This window comes from Nelumbo lutea, chromosome 7 (genome assembly GCF_056320005.1).
Source record: "Nelumbo lutea isolate HS-2025 chromosome 7, American lotus-T2T, whole genome shotgun sequence".
In the NCBI taxonomy this organism is placed as follows: domain Eukaryota; kingdom Viridiplantae; phylum Streptophyta; class Magnoliopsida; order Proteales; family Nelumbonaceae; genus Nelumbo; species Nelumbo lutea.
This window is the reverse complement of record NC_142690.1, coordinates 9,586,237-9,607,262: the sequence shown is the minus strand read 5'-3', so window position 1 is coordinate 9,607,262 and position 21,026 is coordinate 9,586,237. Positions and strand designations below refer to the sequence as shown.

The 21,026-nt window shown below is 36.1% G+C and overlaps 2 protein-coding genes and 1 pseudogene across 3 annotated transcripts; all 3 read right to left on the bottom strand.

Moving 5' to 3' along the window:
• Positions 1-2,467: 2,467 nt before the first annotated feature.
• LOC148845002 (lichenase-like) lies at positions 2,468-4,014 on the bottom strand (annotated as a pseudogene). The gene is made up of 2 exons (XR_016102620.1): positions 3,817-4,014; positions 2,468-3,641 (listed from the first exon to the last, which is right to left on the bottom strand). The product of XR_016102620.1 is annotated as a lichenase-like (transcript).
• A 2,836-nt stretch (positions 4,015-6,850) lies between these two features.
• On the bottom strand, positions 6,851-8,614 carry LOC148845001 (glucan endo-1,3-beta-glucosidase, basic vacuolar isoform-like). The gene is made up of 2 exons (XM_088956358.1): positions 8,211-8,614; positions 6,851-8,014 (listed from the first exon to the last, which is right to left on the bottom strand). The coding sequence occupies exons 1-2, from the start codon at positions 8,215-8,217 to the stop codon at positions 7,080-7,082; spliced, it is 942 nt and encodes a 313-aa protein (XP_088812484.1). The 5' UTR covers positions 8,218-8,614; the 3' UTR covers positions 6,851-7,079.
• Positions 8,615-11,401: 2,787 nt separating this feature from the next.
• Positions 11,402-12,915, bottom strand: LOC148845000 (glucan endo-1,3-beta-glucosidase-like). The gene is made up of 2 exons (XM_088955289.1): positions 12,672-12,915; positions 11,402-12,551 (listed from the first exon to the last, which is right to left on the bottom strand). Exons 1-2 carry the CDS (start codon positions 12,904-12,906, stop codon positions 11,617-11,619), a joined length of 1,170 nt encoding a protein of 389 aa, XP_088811415.1. The 5' UTR covers positions 12,907-12,915; the 3' UTR covers positions 11,402-11,616.
• Positions 12,916-21,026: the final 8,111 nt, after the last annotated feature.

Below are 21,026 nucleotides of genomic sequence, written 5' to 3'. Positions count from 1 at the left end.
CAAATCGGGCTCTATTTATCATGGTGCGGAGGGTGAACTGAACAGGATCCATCTTGTCCACTATATTCTACGTTGACTCCATTAGGGTCGACGATACCAATTTAAAGGCCAACCGTTAATGGGTTAACAACTACAACGCTTGATGACAACTGCACAACTAGCGTTCCCTCACTATTGCTAGTCAAGTTCACTCATTTGGTTAGGAAACTTACTGCACAGAATTGAAATGATTCAGATGCTTACTATTATTGCAAGAATGTTTGGTAATAGCTTAGCTTGGTGCTCAGAAAATGAGAAAAAGAATTGAAAGAATGGTAGCTCTGACTACTCAGTCTCAGTCCTTATCGCTGCCTCAAGTAGAGCCAGATAGGGGATTCTGTTAATGGACATGATTTCTTGAGTATGTATGCTTTTAGATATTGATGGGAAGAAAGAAAACTAGCTCTACATTTAATCTTTTAACTTAGCCATAGTAATAACATCTGAAATGTGTTGGATTCTATGGTTTGATTCGCTATTAATGGGTAGCCCTGAATTAGGCCCAAGCCCACTTCATATATAAGTTGGCCTTAGTGTCAATTGGACTGGGTTTGATCCAATCCAATACAGTCTAATGTGAGTTCATTACAAATAGACCAGGTCCACAATCCAGTCCATGAATATTTTGAACCAGTCCAATTCAATGTTTGGACTGTCCAATCTGTTCAAATTAGTTTTGATTTAGATTGGTTTCAACCCAAATCCAATTCATTAACACTTATATTCTTATCTTATATCAATATAAATTTATTATGGATGGACCGGGTCCAATCCAATCTTATAAATATTTTGGACCAGATTGGTCCAGTCCGATATGTCTTGTTAATCGATCCAATCCGTCCAAATTGATTTTGAACTGGATGGGGTCCAATCCAAAGCTCTTACTCATACATTGACACCCTTATACATAGAAGAAACAAGAGATCAGTTCTGATGGCCCTCACTAGAGAGTTCCAACACCACACATCTCACACATGATGGGTCACACTTTTATAACATTTCACAATTTCATGGTGAGATTGTCAGTGTCAGATCATGTTAGTAGGGTTCCAATAGGGTATTCGGAACGTATTTTATTGGAAGTAGATCCCAACCCCTCACTAAATGCCCTATGTTCAATTCTCGAGTACCGACATCCATTTTAGTGGGTTCAACACAGGAAATTAAAGAATTCTGAAAATAAACATCCGAGCTGACTGTTTGATATCACAAATAACGGGGAAAATCTATGGTGCGGAAAAAATATGGTATGGGGAGAATTTTAATCGATCAAAACCCACTCATGAATTTTGATAAATAACACCTGATTGACTATCACATTTATGATTCTAATTGCAGTTTTGTGAGAAGAGATATTGTCGGGGCCCAATTCAAATGTCACGAAGCCCAACAGAATCTGTACACGGATTGAGTTTCCTATCTGGCCTATGCCTGGCCTAGATAAATTTGGGTTGGGTTTTGATTTTTGATAGATAAACTAGGCTCAGTACAAGCCTACCCTACCCTACCCAACCCAATGTGTGGGTTTCTTTCGAAACCCATTAATACAAACTATATGTACAAAATATACATAAATAATGCTCTATCTCAAATATTATTTTACTCTTTTTCTAATCGAATTGAAAAGACCAAAGAATATATACCATGTAACATGGCACACTTAAAAAAATTAAAAATCTAAAGAAAATAAAAAAAGTAAACAAACCTTAGCCATGAAACAGACCAACATACCCAAGTTGACGCCAATATTACTAGTTCTGGTGCAGCGGAGCGATTGCTAGAAATGAAATCATTTTTTTAGGGCATGTAGCATGATTTAAGTTTTGAAGCTTTCCAAAGGCCAAAGAGCTTCTTGGTTTGGATTAATTGCAGAGTCTTATCCTTCCAACTGATCCACAATTTCATTTAGGAATAGTAAATTGTTGATTGCAATTCTATGACAAATACCTATGGATTGCACACCTGCATTAGAACATCTGTTGAATAATCTGAACTGAACTTATTTATTTAGTGATTAGCCTTTTAGGGGATAAAATGGTTTCAATCAAATGTTTAAGGAGATTTTTTTTCTTTTTTTTTTTTTTTTTTTTTGGATTCTATTGGACCAAGGTTCAAAATATCGATATAATATTCCTCATATCAAACACATGTATTGTTCTCACAAATCACCGAAATGACAATTTTAAGGCTTTTAAAAAAAAGTGATGTTTTAAGTGTTAAATAATAATATTATAAGCCCGTTGTTAAAACACAAAAAAAATAAATAAATAGTTTTTGACTCATCAATACTTTTAACTTTGACTGGGGCTACACAAAGGGGATAGCCCATCCCCCAAACCCATGGCTCCCCAACCCTGGTAAAGGCGGGATTATACAACAAGATAGAGACCTTAGTACCAACTGAGCCAATTCGCACCTTCAAGTGTTCAAGTAAATATACCCTCTTTATTTATTTATTTATTTCTTTATTTATCCACAAAAATACCTTTATTAAGGTATCTTTTATGGTTACAATCCTTTATATAGGGCATACATATACATAGTTCAAAAGAAAGGAAAATAAAGTCCATATTGGCCCATGGGCCACTAAATAATGGGATACAAGTCTATACCTCTTATTGAAAAATATCATACCACCACTTGGAAAAGCCATCTATGGCTCTGAATTAGTGAAACCGAGTCGGTACTTAGGCTGTTTGCTTGGATAGAATATCCCCCAGTGTCTCTCCGATTCTGGCCCATACTTGTTATTTTCATCGAACATTGCAAATATGTAAGCCTCAATAGGCCTACCAGGCCTCCTGGGAGTTCCTCCGTTCACATGTTGAACCAGCTGATTCAAATAAGTCTATGCATTTTCCGTGCTTGATGCAAAATCACCAGCACTCGGCCAACCAGTTTCAGTTACCACAACTTCCACAGAGGATCCACCCACCTTCTCAAGTGCCACATACACACAATCCACCAGGGCATCAAACAGGTTCTGGTATCCAAACTGACCATCCCGCACCACAACTGATGGAGCAGTGAACAAGGCATACTCAGGCCTAATGTCTGTTGGGTCATTGATATAGCTGAAGTAAGGGTACAGATTAGCAAGCAGTGGTGCCCTCTTCTCCGCCAAGAAGCCAACTATTGGCTGCAAGAATTGCAGATATTCAGGTCTGAAAACTGATCTGGAAGGAGGGTAGGTATCAGTGAGGACTGCTGAGTAAATCGCAGTTGAAACCTTGATTTGGTTCTGTAACCCAGCTGACTCGATTACACTGTAAATGTTTCTCATGGCAGGGAGAACAAACGGCCATTCATTCATGCTTACTTCATTACCCACCACAATATACCTGAACCTCACATCCCTGTTGTTCAGCACATAGTGGTTCACCCAGTCGCACGCAGCGCCGGGGTCCGACGCTAGGCGTTGAATTCATTGGCACCCAGTATGAGTTCAATGTTGGAGCCTTTCAGAGCCTGGATGACAGCATCATTTGGAGCATAAAGTCTGATCCTGTGAATGTTATTTCTCTTGAGGAGATCCACAGTTTCATTTGGGGGTGGCAGATTGTTGCCTAGCATTCCATAGCAAACACCTACTGGTTGTGCACCTGCAATGCATTTAATTTACCAAGGGCAGGATGAGCTGAAACATCAATAGATTGCAGACTTGACTCTGGCATTAAAATTTACAACCATGGTGACTCTAAAAGCCATGAAAATCCAGTGGGTTCATAGTCTAAACTCTAAAGCACAGGGAAAGAGAACAAGAGCTGAAAAGTTTACCTGTCACTATTGGAGAGGTTTCAAGGAATGAATAGTCAAGTTTATTTCTCCCTCCACAAACTAACATGCCAAATTGGAAGGAGAGCCAGAGGATGAACAAGCCCTTGAATGGAGCCATCCAAGTTACAGAGTCACCCATCTTTGGATCGACTGTAATTTTCCTAACAGGACTGAACAGACATAGATCGATTGGCACCTTCAAGATTTAAGTCTGTCAAACTCTGATGATCACAAGCACTTGTGCCTCGTATCCAATTTATATCTCAAAGTAGTGCATCTAACTTCAGTGATAATTGTATGCTACCTGAAGGAACTTGAACACTAGCTATCAAGTCATCGATTCACGTAACCAAGGAAGGAGGAGAAAGAAAAGAAAGATATTAATGGCCATTCGGCCCATTGGGAGAAGACCATGATAGACAACTCAGACAAGGTTGGGTTGTGTTTGATGAGCAATGGAGAACAAGAAGTGAAGGAAGAAACAAGCAACGCAAGATGGAAGATACGCCATGTCTGGACACTCTGAAGGTGATCAAGGGCATGACTCTTTGCTTTGCCAATCTGGCTTGAGAATCACCTCTGAACCTAGAAAGGTTCATCTAGCATTCCCCTTACTTGCAAGTCACCATGTCTGTTGTACACAAACACAAGAGATTAAATGCTCACGTTGTATAGTAACTGCGGACTATGGTCTATGGATTTGTAAAAAACAGGAGGGGAAGGGCAGGAGTGGACATATCTTGGGTCTTATAAGATGGGTTTGGGGCCCATAACTTGCCACTTGTTCTATGCTCCATTGCTTCTTCTATGACTATGAGGTCCCACCCTCAAATGGGCCCTACGACTAACTGATCACCCAGTAGAATCAGCATAGATAGATGATGATTATAATTAGTAATCATCTTAATGCAATTAAAAAGTTGTACAAAAGACGAGGGGTAGCATTTCTTCTTAAGTAACCAGAAAATAAGGAAGAAGAGTATACACAAAAGGAATGCTACATCGACAAGGTGCAAGAACGCCATTGCCTCTAAGTCCAAAGTTGAGACAACCTAAGATGTTTGCTAGCAACTAGCAACAACATCAACGATATCTATAATCGTGAATAGAAGTGGACACAAATGAACTTTTTACAAACTATATATTCAAATATAGCTTGATTCGATTCAGTCTAAGCTAAGCTTCAATTCAATACATAGGCTCATATGCGAATTGAACTTAAGCTTGAATCTAATGAAGCAACCAATAGCTACTAGATCTTAATTCACAAACTGCCTCTTTGTAATCCACGTGAGAGGAAATTATCAACATTTCTTGGGGTTGCGTTAATTGAGCATGTCTTAACACAACTTTGTTGTAAGCATAGTCAGGACTCCCTTGCAACTCACTGATAACTTTGGAAGATGTTCTCAATTTATGCTGAGATGTGCATGTGGGACGTTTGTGAGGCGCAGATGTGATCTCCTATGTGTCACAAAGAGATGTAATTTACTGTAACCCATGCACTGAATTCAAAATTGTTGCAAATTTTCAAATGGCCGATTTGTACCACCTAAGAGATATTCTCAATGCGTGGCTGGATGTGTTTTCAGAGTTTTTGTTTTCAGGAAATTCGGGTTGGGGAATTTCAATGACTAACTTCTTTCCTTTCTTTCTTGTAATCTGAGATTTCTCTTTTCAATCGGATCTCCTACCCACACTCCACACTCTACAGACTTTCGCACATGTAGTGTGCTGTGGGTAAGGAGGGATGTGGAAAGAGTTTATGGGTAGGACATCCTAGCTCCTTTCTTTGAAGTGCGAGATCAGTGGGGTCAAATGTTATATCAAACAAGAAAGCAATGGGCTAATTTCCAATACATAGGCCCATAGCCCATGGCAACCAGATTTGTCCATTTTTTAGTGGAAAGAATATTTGTAAAGGTTTGGCAGGCTGATGGGCTCAGTAGATTTTTATTTTGGATACAAATGGGCTACATATGGGTCCAACAGATCGCTCTTCGAAGAAACTGATATGGGACAGAGGTTGTTATACTTACATGAACTGAATAGACCAAATTGCCCATCTCCCGGTCGGGTTCATTCTCATCGAACAACTCTTGATGACCTATTTGGTGAGCAAATTTATCTCTTTCTCCTACACTTTCTACAATAACCAATCACAATCAGTGTATGTGATATGTCTTCATTTATACGTGTAGGGTAAGTGTGTAAGAGATCATTCGGACAGTGGGTCTAGCAAGACCATTGACTCCATGAAGATGGGCTGTCAAACTTGACTTTTCTTATGAGAAACCCAATTGCTATGGTTGATCAATCAAAGTAATCATTGTGGTGGAAGTGGACCTTTCTTAGTCATCGTCACCGGTGGCTACAACAATTTTTAATTCTTTTTAATAGCATTAATAATCTTTTTCAATTTTTGCTTTCAAGTCATCGAACAACTTGTGTTTGTTTATACTCAAAAGTGAAATATTTAACAACAATGCCATCATCATAGGCCCAGTCCCTCAGTGGGCTTTCAAATCACAAAAAGTCTAAACACAAACGGTGTTTGGATCAGTGATGGATATTCTGGTAGTGCTAGCATTTACCGTACATACAATAAGTAGATGGATTCCTCATTCTCTCTCGGGATAATTATAATTAGCCTGGTTTGGTTCATCTTATTCTTAGCTGTAACTAGAATTGAAATTAACCACTGCTCATATTTGCTCTAATAAGGAAAGAGCTCCCTTTCTCGAGATGTTTCTTGGCGATTTTACACAGTTATTGTTGATTGTAGGAATTTTTTGTAAGAATTTTATTATGTTTTAATCTCTTTTATATCTCGGATGGGGAATAGAGCTGCCCATGTAATTGCAAAATTTGCTTGTCATGTTTGTAGGATCACTACTTGGTTCTCACCTCTTGACATTCTTATTCCTGTACTGGAAGAAGATTTGGTGCAACGAATTTAGCCTTAGGGCTGTTTAAAAAAAAATAAAAAATAAAAAAGAGCTCTCTCTCTCTCCATCTATTTATATATATAAAATTAAAGAAGAAACTTTTTCATTATATAAAAAATCAAATTTAAACAACAAAAGAAAACACACCCAACTACTAACATGACCAACACCCTAAATGGGCTTCATTTCAATACATAATTTGAAAGAAACAAAGAACAAGATTGACATCAAATAACTAGAGGCCCCTTGGGACCCTCAATTTATTTATCCCTTATTCAAGACAAGAACACCTCGTAGAGTACCCATTTATCACTCTTAGTAGAAATTGATGTTGTACTTGGGTTGCTTATATGGAGTGAATAGCCCAAAGTGTTTCTCCCTCTCTGGTCCAGTCTTGGTATTCTCATCGAACATTGCAAAGATGTAAGTCTCAATGGGCCTACCAGGCCTTCTGGGAGTACCCCCTTTCACATGTTGAATCAACTTGTTCAAATAGGTCTGAGCATTTTCTGTAGTCGATGCAAAATCACCTGCATTCGGCCAACCACTCTCAGATACAACCACCTCCACAGAGGATCCACCCACCTTCTCAAGTGCAGCATAGACACAATCCAGAAGGGCATCAAAGAGGTTTTGATATCCATACTGACCATCCCATACAAGAACCGATGGAGCAGTAAACAAGGCATAGTCAAGCCTAATATCTCTTGGGTTCTCAAGATAACTGATATAAGGGTACAAATTGCAAAACAATGGTGCCCTTTTCTCCACCAAGAAGCCAACAATTGGCTGTAGGTATTGCAGCAAATCGCCTCTGAAAACTGATCTGGAGGGAGGATAACTATCACTGAGGTTTGCTGAGTAAATCGCAGTCGAAACCTTGATCTGGTCTTGTAGGCCAGCTGATTGAACTGCACTGTAAATGTTCTTCATGGCAGGAAGGACATGTCTCCAGTCATCCATGCTTACTTCATTACCCACAACAATGTATTTGAACTTCACATCAGCCCTGTTGTTCACAATATAGTAGTAGACCCAGTCATAGGCAGCAGTGAGATTGTCTGATGCTATGCGCTGAAGTTCATGGTTTGGGACATCCATCATCAATTCAATGTTGGTGCCTTTAAGCGCCTGAATGACAGCATCATTTGGAGCATAAATCCTGATCCTCCGAATGTTGTTTCTCTGAAAGAGATCCACAGCTTCATTTGGGGGTGGCAAATTGTTGCCTAACATTCCATAGCAAACACCTATAGATTGTGATTTAGCAAGGAATTAGATGAATTGTAACATCAATGGGTTAAGAAAAAGTAATCAGTTACGAATTGAAGCGGCTGAAAGGGTTAAGAGTAGACAAAATGATTTAAGTATAAGATTTATGTAAACTACCCTAGCTATATAATTGGGATATTTATGATGATGATGAAATGAATTTAAGAAATGTACCTGCCATTGCTTCAATAACTGTAACCAGGCCCGAAAGCAGTATCAGATGTTCTACCAAAAATAGAAAGCAATATCAGCTTCCTGCAAAATAATGGAGATAGGTTACTTGATGGGGTGACTCTATGCAAGGTATATATGCTTTGTATATGTTTCTGAGTTAGATTTCACTTGTAGCCCTTAACCCCTTCTATATATTACTAACAATATTATAAATATGGCCCATATAGAAGAGGATAAGGTCCAGATGAAGACGCAAGAAAGACTATAATTAACCATCATCAATGAAGGTTAGCTGCCAGTCTTGACTTTCATCACAAACCCAATTGAGTTATGAATTAAATAGCACTGTTGGAGTCTGCGTCCAAAATGTCGGAGCAGACATAAATGTTATTGTGGCTTCCATCGTCATAAGACTCAGAACCTTACTCTTCATTTTTTTAATGGGAGATAAGTTAGAGAAACTGCTTTTTGAATTGATTAATTTAATGTGAAATACTTTGAGACTGGAGTTGGATCCAAAAGTTTGGTAGTATGTTTAGGATGCGGAATTGCAATTGACCCTTCTTCAAATATTTGTTGCTGTTTTAATATTTTATCATTCTAGATAAGATAAGATACATATCCCCACACCTATACCGTACATAGCTTGTTCTTTCAATCCTTGAGACGGTATTGAAAATTTCGTTAGGTTGGGTTTGATTCACGTAGATGTAGTGGGGATACAAACTCTTGGAATTGGTCTAAATTCTATACCTACTTGTATTATTAACTATTAAGCATGCGTTTGTTCTGAAATGAGAATTAGTTTAAAAATTTTAGAGACAAGAATGATAAATTTGTGATGGGAAATCTCCCACGTCGTATTGTTTACTTTGCAACTCAGCAAAGTCCTCTGACTTGTTCCAACTATATGGAGTTGGTACATTATGACATTAAATGTTAACTTGGTTTTGTTATTTTACCTTTGAATAAGATTAAATAGAAGGGAGAAAATTTAAGTTGATTGTAATTTGTGTAAATCAATTCTTCAAAACGGGTATCAAACTTTCACCCCTTCTTAGATGATATAAGGGTAAAAGAATAGAGGTGATTCTTGTGATGTTGTGCAAAAATACAAACCTGTATTAAAATTATATCTTTTCATTTTGTGCAAATACAAACCTGTATTAAAATTATATCTCTTAGGCTCAGTTTGGAAGGAGTACAAATACAAATATGTACTGTGTAAATATATCTAAAATAATACAAAATACAAGTTTTGCACTCTGCATATTTGTATTTATACTCCTTCTAAACTGAGCCTTATGGAAAACATTAATAAAGGTGACCAATAGACTGGAAAGTTGAACAAATGGCTAGCTATTCAAGAGAGTTAACCAATTTGCTTTTCTTGATGTGTCCAAATTGGCCGCCCATCATGGTTTTTATCACATTAACATCTGCCGATGGAATCATTAGAGATGGTTGATAGTATAATAGTTATATGGTGTGATTTTACAGTCATATGATCCTAATGTGACAGTAATTTGGTTAAGTTTAGCTTCTTTTTTTTAATCTGTATTTGAGCTTCCTTCAAAAGGAAATAAAGAGATTTTACATTATAAGACTCTTTGCATTGTTTAGGTTCTTGGAGCATTCAACCACCAAAGAGGAAAAAAAAATGGTGAACTACTTTTGCTAACCATTGGAAGCTCAAACATTATTTATCTCTTTCACCATGGATGCTCCACCTTCACAAAAAACCTAAAACTCTCTGTACTCAGTTTTGTTGCTGCAATCCCAATACTCAATTTTGAGTCATTGAGCCATATGAAATACAAATCTATATCTAACTTTGAGGAAGAATCTATGAAAATTGTCAAGAATAATGATTAGGGAAGAAGGTATCAGCTGATTTGCTGGTAAAGAGTCCAAATTAGCTGAATTTAATGGCTGTGCTAAGGGTTGTGTAACTAATAATGAAACCTCACATCAGTCATCAAGTACATATACCCCATAATCATAATTCAAATTAGCTGTTTAGTGGAATCAATGATAACGCCTATCAAAATAAGGGATTGGGGTTTAGGGATGGATTATCCATTCTGATGTACAACAAATATCCATGGACTTAAAAATATCATCACATTCTTTTTTTTTCATTATTTCATATTTTTACAAGGTGTGTTTATCATTAAAGATTTTAACAAAATTAAAGATTCAACTGTAACATTGTCACTTTATTACTGGCTCAAGTTTTTTGCTTCACAACGTACGTAGTTGATGCACCATAGATCTGGCTTAACTTCTATCTATTTCCTTCTCAGTTTTGTAATGTTAATATTTAATAATGCTAATAACTTTTAAGATAAATTACAAATTATTATCCTGTACTTTGGGGTAGTGACAATTACCCCCCAAACTTTCAAAAAATTCTCATGTGACTGTTTAAACTTCTATAAATCCCCAGACTACCCTTTTTCCAACTAATTCTTTAGTGTTTTTTCAATTTTCATTTGTTAATGGTTTAATTGATGATAATTGCATGTTGTATTTGTTGCAAATCTAGATTTTCATAGAAGTTTCTTTGTTTTTTTTTTTTTTGTTGCAATTCTCATTTTATATACAAGTTTCTTGAATGGTTATTTTGGTAAATTAACTTCTATCACTCAACTTAATAAAGAAGAGGTCTTTGTTGGAATCTGAAAGTTCAGGAAGGTCTTGGTTGCAAATAAAAGTTCAGAGGGTAATGTCACTACTCCTAAAGTATATGGTAGTAATTTGTAATTTTTAAGCACCATATAACGAGTTGTGACAAATAAATATTACTTTATATAGAAAACATATGAAATGTATCCCAACAATAAAACTTGGCTCATTTTGTGCCAATCATATAGACTCATCAAATGATAAATATAAGGGGGCATGCTTTTCTTTTCTTTTTTTGGATTTTTAAGGGGGGGAGTTGGTCAATGAGATTTTAATTCCATTGATCAAGAAACCCATGTTCTTTTTTTTTAGATTTATGTGAGGATTAGGGAAAGTTTATTTTTCTAATACCCATCTCCTAAGTGGGTAAATAACTTTCCCACGTGGGGGAAAAGTTGCCAGCACTTGAATGGGACAAAAATGCCCGATTTAATAATGAATTTTTATAAATAAGATGGTCATTGCCTTATTTACCTAGGAAATAAAAGAACATGGATAAAGTAAGTAACTTACCCAAAAGCGAGGGCCTAAAAGATTAAATTTAAACAATAACAAAAACAAAGACAAACCATTATAAAGATTACAAGATTCTGAATGGGCTTTATTTCAATACATAATCTCAAAGAAATGGCAAAATTAAGATAAAACAAATAGAGGCCTCATTGGCCCCATCTATTATATTATTCAAGATCAGAACACAACACCCATTTATAGGCTCTTAGTAGAAATTGATGTTGTACTTGGGTTGCTTATATGGAGTGAATAGCCCAAAGTGTCTCTCCCTCTCTGGTCCAGTCTTGGTATTCTCATCAAACATTGCAAAGATGTAAGTCTCAATGGGCCTACCAGTCCTTCTGGGAGTACCGCCTTTCACATGTTGAATCAACTTGTTCAAATAAGTTTGAGCATTTTCTGTAGTCGATGCAAAATCACCTGCATTCGGCCAACCACTCTCAGATACAACCACCTCCACAGAGGATCCACCCACCTTCTCAAGTGCAGCATAGACACAATCCAGCAGGGCATCAAAGAGGTTCTGATATCCATACTGGCCATCCCATACAAGAACCGATGGAGCAGTAAACAAGGCATAGTCAAGCCTAATATCTCTTGGGTTCTCAAGATAACTGATATAAGGGTACAAATTGCAAAACAATGGTGCCCTTTTCTCCACCAAGAAGCCAACAATTGGCTGTAGGTATTGCAGCAAATCGCCTCTGAAAACTGATCTGGAGGGAGGATAACTATCACTGAGGTTTGCTGAGTAAATCGCAGTCGAAACCTTGATCTGGTCTTGTAGGCCAGCTGATTGAACTGCACTGTAAATGTTCTTCATGGCAGGAAGGACATATCTCCAGTCATTCATGCTTACTTCATTACCCACAACAATGTATTTGAACTTCACATCAGCCCTGTTGTTCACAATATAGTAGTAGACCCAGTCATAGGCAGCAGTGAGATTGTCTGATGCTATGCGCTGAAGTTCATTGTTTGGGACATCCAGCATCAGTTCAATGTTGGTGCCTTTAAGCGCCTGAATGACAGCATCATTTGGAGCATAAAGCCTAATCCTCCGAATGTTGTTTCTCTGAAAGAGATCCACAGCTTCATTTGGGGGTGGTAAATTGTTGCCTAGCATTCCATAGCAAACACCTATAGATTGTGATTTAGCAAGGAATTAGACAAATTTGAACACCAATAGATAGAACGGTTTGTATTACTGAGACCCACTTAACAAAACATAGAGATAAGGAATAAGCTCAAGAAATATACCTGCCATTGTTCGGAAATATTTGTCTCGAGAATTATATTTCCACTTCAAAGCAATGTCAGCTTCCTGCAAACTGAAGCACCAAATTTGCTCTAAATCGCCCTGTGTGATGAGAATGGACATGTAGCTCTCATATATATAGAGAGAAGAGATCCCTCTATGTAGCACCAACTGACCAATATGTTGTGGTGTTGAGCATAGTAGGATTATACAAAGCACCTTCAAATACAGCTCCATAAGATAAATCCAGAGATGATGGGAACATGTTCTACAAGATATTGACTAGTCTACCAGATTACTAGCTTCCACGCTTGACGTCCATCACAAGTTCATTCAAGTTGTGCATTTAATAACTCGGTGGGCAGCCAAGAAGCTTCAATAATTAAAGAAAAACAATGGAAGTGATGGCTGATGGTAGGGGATCTTTCTTAATCAGCCCATCGGTGGCTACAACTATAGGAACTTGTCTTTTTTATTCTCCATTATCTCGTTCAATGTAAGACTTTGCGGAATTGATCTCTAATATTTTTGTCAGTGGAGGTGGTCCAAACATTTGGATGTGGAAAACTGGAAATAGAGAAGTTTATTATTCAATTTTCTTGACTTTTCATCTTTTATATACATGGCTTATTCTCTCAAGTCTGAACCCGAACGAGAAATATGGATTGGCAATATAGTTAGGTTAGATTTACGGAATTGAAGTAGAGTTGCAGTTATTAGAATTGGTCCAAATTCCAAGGCCAAATGTTTGAACTTCGAAGCAAACGTTTGTTCGAGAAATTTTGGAATTAAAAATGGATGATTAATTGCATGATATTTTTGTAAAAGGAGCTAGGTTGCCTTGTTCTGAATTCCATCCAAGTCTTCAACCCTTGACCATTTAATCCAGTACTCCAAGGGCTTTGAAGTCCACACCCCTCAAGCTGGCCATGGCCCATGAGGCTATATGCCCATCTCTGTTACGAAATAGCAACCCAAGATTTAAATCGGATTGGTAAATAGAAAGAAAAAATGAAAAGAATAGAGCAACTCAACAACACAGAGATTTATTCGGCCCTATATCTACACCCATGTGAGGAGTAGAAATCCATTATAATCAATAATTAATGGAGCACAAGTATGAGCAGAGTCTCTCAAACCCTAAGCACCCTTTACGCCTAAAACCCCTTCTCAGGATCAATTTGAAAGGAGTATAGATACAAATATATACAATATAAATACATAGCAAAATATATTTGTATTTATACCCTTTAAGGCTCTGTTTGAAAGGAGCACAAATACAAATATGAACAGTACAAATATATCCAAAATACAAGGCTCTGCACTTTACATATTTCTATTTGTACTCCTTCCAAATTAAGTCTTAAGGTATATTGGACCCTCCGCATTCACAATAGATCTAATTGAATTTTTTTTTCCTTAGGCTCAATTTGGAAGGAATACATATGCAAATTTGTAGAGGGTAAAACCTTGTATTTTGTATTATTTTGTATGTATTTGCACTCTATAAATTTGCATTTATACTCCTTCCAAACTGAGCCTTAAGACCACATTTGAAATGATGCAAATGGAGTGTAAGTCCCGATTTAGGGTAAATTTGCACTCTTATTCACTTTTGTCTGTGTTTTGGAAACATTACATTTATGCATTGACAAATGCCAGAAAACACATTTTTCAATGCATATTTACATTAATAATAAGATGTAAAAGTACATCAATAATAAAAAAGAAGTAAATTTGCATTTAAGTGGGCTTTTAATAAAAAAAAAAAAACATATGCTTTGTTTTCGTGTTTGTATCCATTATAGCTAAAAGTTTGTTTTGTAAGAAGGTAAATTTGGCAATGCAAAACTAACCCAACTTTGCAATTTAAATGGACCATTTAAACTCTACATATTTGCATTCACACTTATTTGCATTATTTCCAAACACAGCCTTTGGGTTTTCCTTCACAAATAAGAGTTATGGGTCATGGAACACTCACATCCATGACTTCAAGGCACAACACAGCACATCCTTTCAGGCTGACCATAATTTAGTTCTTTCTATTATTCTTAAACACACTCAAGCCCTGTTTGGTTTGCAGTTATATAGGGGTCTGGAATCGGAATTGAAATGGGCTATTCCAATTCCAACTGTTTGGTTAATTGGAATTCTCATTCCTTCTAGAATGGCATTCCCCTCATTTGAGGGAATGGTCATTCCCTACCCCTCCTTTGGGAATGAAATCTCATTTCTACTGATTACAATTTTCATTTTTATTCATGTCTGAATCAAACAGACTTTGAGAATAAATCATTCCAATTCTGATTCCAAAGAATTTCAATTCCAATTACAAATCAAACAGACCCTCAGTCTCTCATACTTTTGCCCAAAAAAAATCTCCCATACATGCATATTTATTTGATTTTGTGGTTGGATTGCTTTAACAAGTGCATTGCTGGGCAATAGTAGCAACCCTACAACCCTTTACTTTTTCTACTTTTCAAAGCATCAGAATCAGCTACAAGTTATATATATTTATTCTTAAACTTACCCTAATTTTGTAATAAATTATTCTTTTTCATGACTGGTTAACAAACAGCTTATAATACATCTTTTGCCTGATTTTTATGCTCTTGAAAGTCGAGAAATAAATGAGTTGCAATGTATATTTAATATTATATTGCGCTTAAGTGGGTGGCTTGTATGAATTCTTTAACAAGGCTAACACTTTCCATTTGTTTCCAATTTGTAATAGTTGATTGATTTGGACACATCCTATTTTTGATAATCAAGGCACATTGGCATCAACAAAAGTTTTTGTGAGGTTGTTTCTGCAAATTGATCAATTTGTCCAATTTCAAGTTCAAATTAAATTGACTAAAGACAATTTCTAATTTAATGCATTTATGATCGGAATCATCATCCTGTCTTCTAAATATTTCATACTCTTCGATCCAGCTCACGGGCTAGCTCATTTTGATAAGACAGAACCTTTGAATGATCCACTTTTTTAGAGTCATTACTCATGGATGAGATATTGAGATGCAATCTGGAATGATAAATGACTGATTCAGCCTTTGGGATTCAAAAATAAAATATATAAAAGTCATAGGTTCAAGCCTGTAGAAGTTATCCATGGCGCCATATGAAAAGGTCTCCCTCCTAGAAGTTATTTTCAAATCATTTTATCCATGATACGCAATATCGAAGTCATTAATTTTCAGATCATTATGTTGATGATAAATGATATTTTAATCGTTTCAATTTAATTCATTAATGTTATTTATTAGCTAAGTTCTACCTGAGTACAACATGAATTTAAATATTCAAGGATCAAATTTAGGTATAGGATTACCAGCCTTAACATTGTTTATCCTCTATAAACAAAGATGGAATGTGAACAAACTATGACTCAGCATTTCTCTTAAATTCATCCTAAGGTATCCTTTGTATGGACTGGTTTTGGATTGGACCCGGTCCAGTCCAAAATCAATTTGGATGGATTGAATGGACCAATAAGACATTGGATTGGACCAATCTAGTCCAAAATATTTATTAGATTGGATTGGACTTGGTCCGCCCTCAACAAATTTATGTTGGATTAAGCCAATATTTGGTTTATTGATATAAGATAAGAATATATGTGCCAATAGACCAAGTTTGGGTTGAAACCAATCTAAATCAAAATGAATTTGAACAAATTGGATGGTCTAGACATTGAATTGGAACGGCTCAAATTGATCCAAAACATTCATTAGGTTGGATTGGACCTGGTCCATTTATAATGGGCTCACATTGGAATGGATCGGGTTGGACCAAATCCAGTCCAATTGACACCCCATATTAGTGTTCATTGACATAAGTTGTGCACATCAACATAAATGCAATTTTTATGATCAAACTGCACCTAAATGGCATGTCAGCCTTATTAAATATATTTTTATGTCAGTCTAATTTTTATTCAATACACATTTGTCCTAACTGATATCTGATAGAAATGAATGATAGATCCTAAGAGCCATGTGTCTTCTTCTTGACCATAGATTTTTTCTTGATCTTGCTTTTTGTTGCATTTGAAATTAAAAGGTATAAAATGACAGTTGTGCTATGCAAGTAGATATGGAGCGTTATATGAGTTTGATTTGAATCAAAAGCAATCTTTTTTTTTTTTTTAATTTCCTTTTTACTTAAATTTGCAAAATGGGCAGAAAAATTTTTAGACAGAAATATTAAAGATATATTTTTGTTGTTTTATTATCTTTGCTTTATTTTTCATTTACAACAAAACAAAGAGTAAAATAGTAGTCTACCAACATTCGTTAAATGATGAATGAAATGACAGTGGCGCAGAAAGAAAAACATAGGCAAATGGAAGAGGGTGAGTTAGTGAGGCAGAGAATCTCAGAGAGAGAGAGAGAAATGATGAATGAAATGGCGAAGGCAGAGAAAGAAAATCCGTGACAAAGGGAAGAGGGTGAATCGGTGAGGAAAAGAATATTAGAGAGAGAGAGAGACTACTCATAAGAAAAGGTCTCCCCTATTCAAGTCATTTGCTTCATAGAACGAAATACAATCCGACCCCACTTTAATTTTGTAAAATACAAAAATAAAATAAAAAGTTAATATAAATAAAATATACTAAATTTTTTTATAAATATATATATATATATATATATAAAATATAATATAAGAAATTTTTTATAATTTTAATATATTTTAAAATGAATAAATATTATAATATAATCAAATTTGAATTTTAACCAGATTGGATGGAGTCAACTTCTAATCTGATCCAATATATATTTACTTATAATATATAAATAATATAAAATATATAATATACATAAATATAATATATATTATAATTTTAAATATACTTATATAGATTTTATATATTGAAATCAATAAATATTACAATATAATATAATCAATTTCGGATTTTAATCGGATCAAATGGAGCCAAATTCAAATCCCATCCAATTATTAATCAGATGTAGATTGCAAAATCTAAGTCCAATCCAATTATGTAAACACATCTTTTGGGCCATTGACCTGATAGATTTGATTTGATTTTATGTAAATACATCTAATTTGATTATTAAGCGATCATCGTTGGCCTGGTCAATTAAACCGTTCAAACCATCACTTGACCATGATTCAATGTTCGATTTTAGTAAAATCTACCATTTGGTCAAAACTATTTGAGGGCATGGGTCATGTGTTGCACACATGCATACCATAATATACTAGTTAGCGTGCACTTATTTTGCACGTGGCAATTCTGGATATTAATTGAATGCAGATTGCAAAATCCAAATTTGATTACATAAATACATCATCTAAATATATAATAATTGGATCAAGTTATGAAATTTCAAGTATCATTGACAAGCCTACTTGTTTGGCTAAATGGATTTTGTTCATCGTCTTCCTTTGATGGATTTTGTTTTTTTATTTTGATAGAAAAATAGGCTAAGGAGATGAAACGGAAGAGAGAGACGGATGGATCAGAGAGACAGATGAAATGGAAGCTTAAAGATGCTAAAACTAAGATCCATACCTTGATGAAGTTATTGATCTCCCCACCCATTCTCTCTCTCTCTCTCTCTCTCTCTCTCTCACACACACACACACACACACATTTTCTCTCTTTGTGCTACAAGTTCTTTTCTCCTCTAGGTTTTTGCATATTACTTCTTTAGTTTTCTTTGCTTTTGAGATGGAGTTGATGCGAGGATGTTCAGTTTGGGGATCAGAAATTGGTTAATGACATCAATGACCATTGGTTTTGGCATTAGAATGGTGTTCAACAGAAGCATTTGGGGGTCGGAAACCTGGCCGTCAATTGAAATGGTGGGTGAGTCACGATGGCCATCGGGAGTTTAGTCTGGTGTTGTTCCAAATGGTTAGGCAACCATTTGGTGTTTAGAGGCATGTTCTATTTGGTGTTGTGGTGGCTGTCACAGGGTGTTGAGTCGCGAGTTTTTCTTTTCTCACCGGGGTCTCACCATTTTAGTGAGACCCTACATCCCAATTTTTGAAATGTGATATCCCATCGTTTCTCACACCATTCCATCAAACAAACACAGGTTTCAAAGAATCTAACCCAAATGTTCCATATTTCTCATCTGCGTCGCAGCAACCAAACAGGCTATAAGGGTTTATTTGACTTTTCCCTTGATTATTCCTCAAATTCTCTCCATTTGTACCAAATGGATGCACTTCCCTAACATCAATATCATCACTTGTTTCAGCACCATCCAAACCAAATTCAGAGCTAGAAGCTTTTTTCTTTTCAATAATTTCATTTAACAATTGCTCCATTTTAAACCTAACATCATATGATTCTTTTTGACAAACTACAATTTCTCCTTTTCTTTGTGCAAGATGTTGTTTTATCCTATTAATGCCTCCCCCTTTAAAAGTTTTTTGACAATACATGCATGTTATTGACTTTACTCCTCTAATAGGATCTACTTTAAGGGTGGCATGCTCCCATGTAGGATTATTTCTGGCCCTAACATTTGAGAAGATAAACTCGGTTGTTGGTTGTAGATCAAATTGATCATTATTTGTGCTTGTTTCCATCTCTATTCAACATAAGAATCACAAACACCCATCAACCAAAAATTAAACTAAACAACCAATGAAACTAGAATATATGAATATATGATTACACAATTCAACTAAACAACCAAAAATAAAATTGTAAAATAGCTAAACAACCAAAAATTAAACTCATAAACTAAAATATATACTATTAAACAAATCAAATGAAATCAGGCTTAAACCACTAAAGTAGTTTGTCTGCTCAAACTAAAATATATACTTTTAAACAAATCAAATGAAATCAGGCTTAAACCACTAAGTAGTTTGTCTTCTTGAGCATTTAGATTTCACAAAACTAGCTAAAGAGTCTCCTCACATTTTTGACTGAAAATTTTTACAACCGAGAATTTTATAGAGTATACCAACTAAATGTGACAAAAAAATCTTGTTTCTCTATGTTGTTTTAGAATTATTACTACCAAGTACTAACAATGCAAGATGCATTATATAGAATATTAAATTCCAATTTTTAAGGCTTTAAGCATCAAAAGTTCAAATAAGAAAGAAATAAACCAGTTTAAGCTTCAAATCAAAATTGAAAAATAAGGGATGCCTCAACCTTAAATTCTGTAGTGGCTCTCAGCTCCAGTGGAGTGGTCACAAGCGCAAATGGTGGTTTGGTTCCTTGAAAAATCATAGCATTGCAAAAGAAAAAAAAAAAAAAGAGTTGATTAAAAATCATTAAAATGACTAAATGAGAGATAAGAACTGAAATCTAAAGTTCTGAACTGAATAATGGTGGTTCTGAACCGAACAGTGGTCGTCGGCTCACTTAGTTACTTAAAAAATCACAGTGGTCACCAGTAGCCGCAACGAAGATAGTCGTCGGAGCCATTCCTTTCAATATGCGGTTGAGAAAGAGTGAAAGGCTCGAAGTTGAAGCTTTAGCCGCCATCTGCCACTACAGCTTTGGTCGCCGACGAGTGCTTGCTCGGATTTTGGGAAGGGTGGTGCCAATGTATCACCGCCGTCATGTTCGGTGAACGCCTAAAGGGGGCAAGGGGCTTTTGGTTTTGGGTTTGGCAAAACAAAACCTTAAAAGTCAACGGTTTTTTGACTTTTTCAAAAAAAATTTCTTAATTGACGCTTTGAGGTAAACCCAGAACCGTTCAAGTGACCGGTTTCCGGTCCGAACGGTCCGAAAACGTTGCTTTACGCTTCGAGGTGTGAGCTAACCTAACCAAGGCGGATCCTACCAGGTACGCGTTACTCGATGCGGATCGTGTGACCCCGAACCGGAACACGGAATTGGCAACACTGTTCCCACCTTAGATTGCCTGAACCATGACTATTTTTTTGGACCATCCAATTGAAGATCTCACGGAACTTTTTACTTTTCAAGGCCTTTTGTGTGGAGGAAGTTGAACCCCCGGTCGCAGGTACAAGAGTACCACGTGGTGTCTGAGCGCTGAATGTCCATGATATCCGAAAATCCAAAGCCCGATTCAATCACCCTCGGACTCAGATGGGCTTTTTACGTTAATTGATTGAATTCGGATGGAGCAACTATAATCCGATTTACCAATCGAATCGAATTCGAATGCACCCCAATCTGATCAAAGAAAAAACGGACTCCTATTGGGTTAGTATATTTATCATTGGATTCATTACGTGTTAATCAAATAACCTTGAGGCCTTGACCATTACCGCATGTAATTTATTTAAAAGTTAAAGGGTGAATAGGTAAAAAGAAATGTCTTTCATGCCTGTGTGAAAATGCAATCGAACTCGGAGTGTCGGATGAAAATCCAAAATCCGATGGA

What these genes read in the sequence shown, in the direction of transcription:
- LOC148845000 (XM_088955289.1), bottom strand. Translation starts at nt 12,906, where the DNA reads ATGGAGCTGTATTTGAAGGTGCTTTGTATAATCCTACTATGCTCAACA. An exon ending in ATATTTCCGAACAATGGCAG is followed by an intron (nt 12,552 to 12,671) that starts GTATATTTCTTG and finishes CACAATCTATAG; the next exon opens with GTGTTTGCTATGGAATGCTA.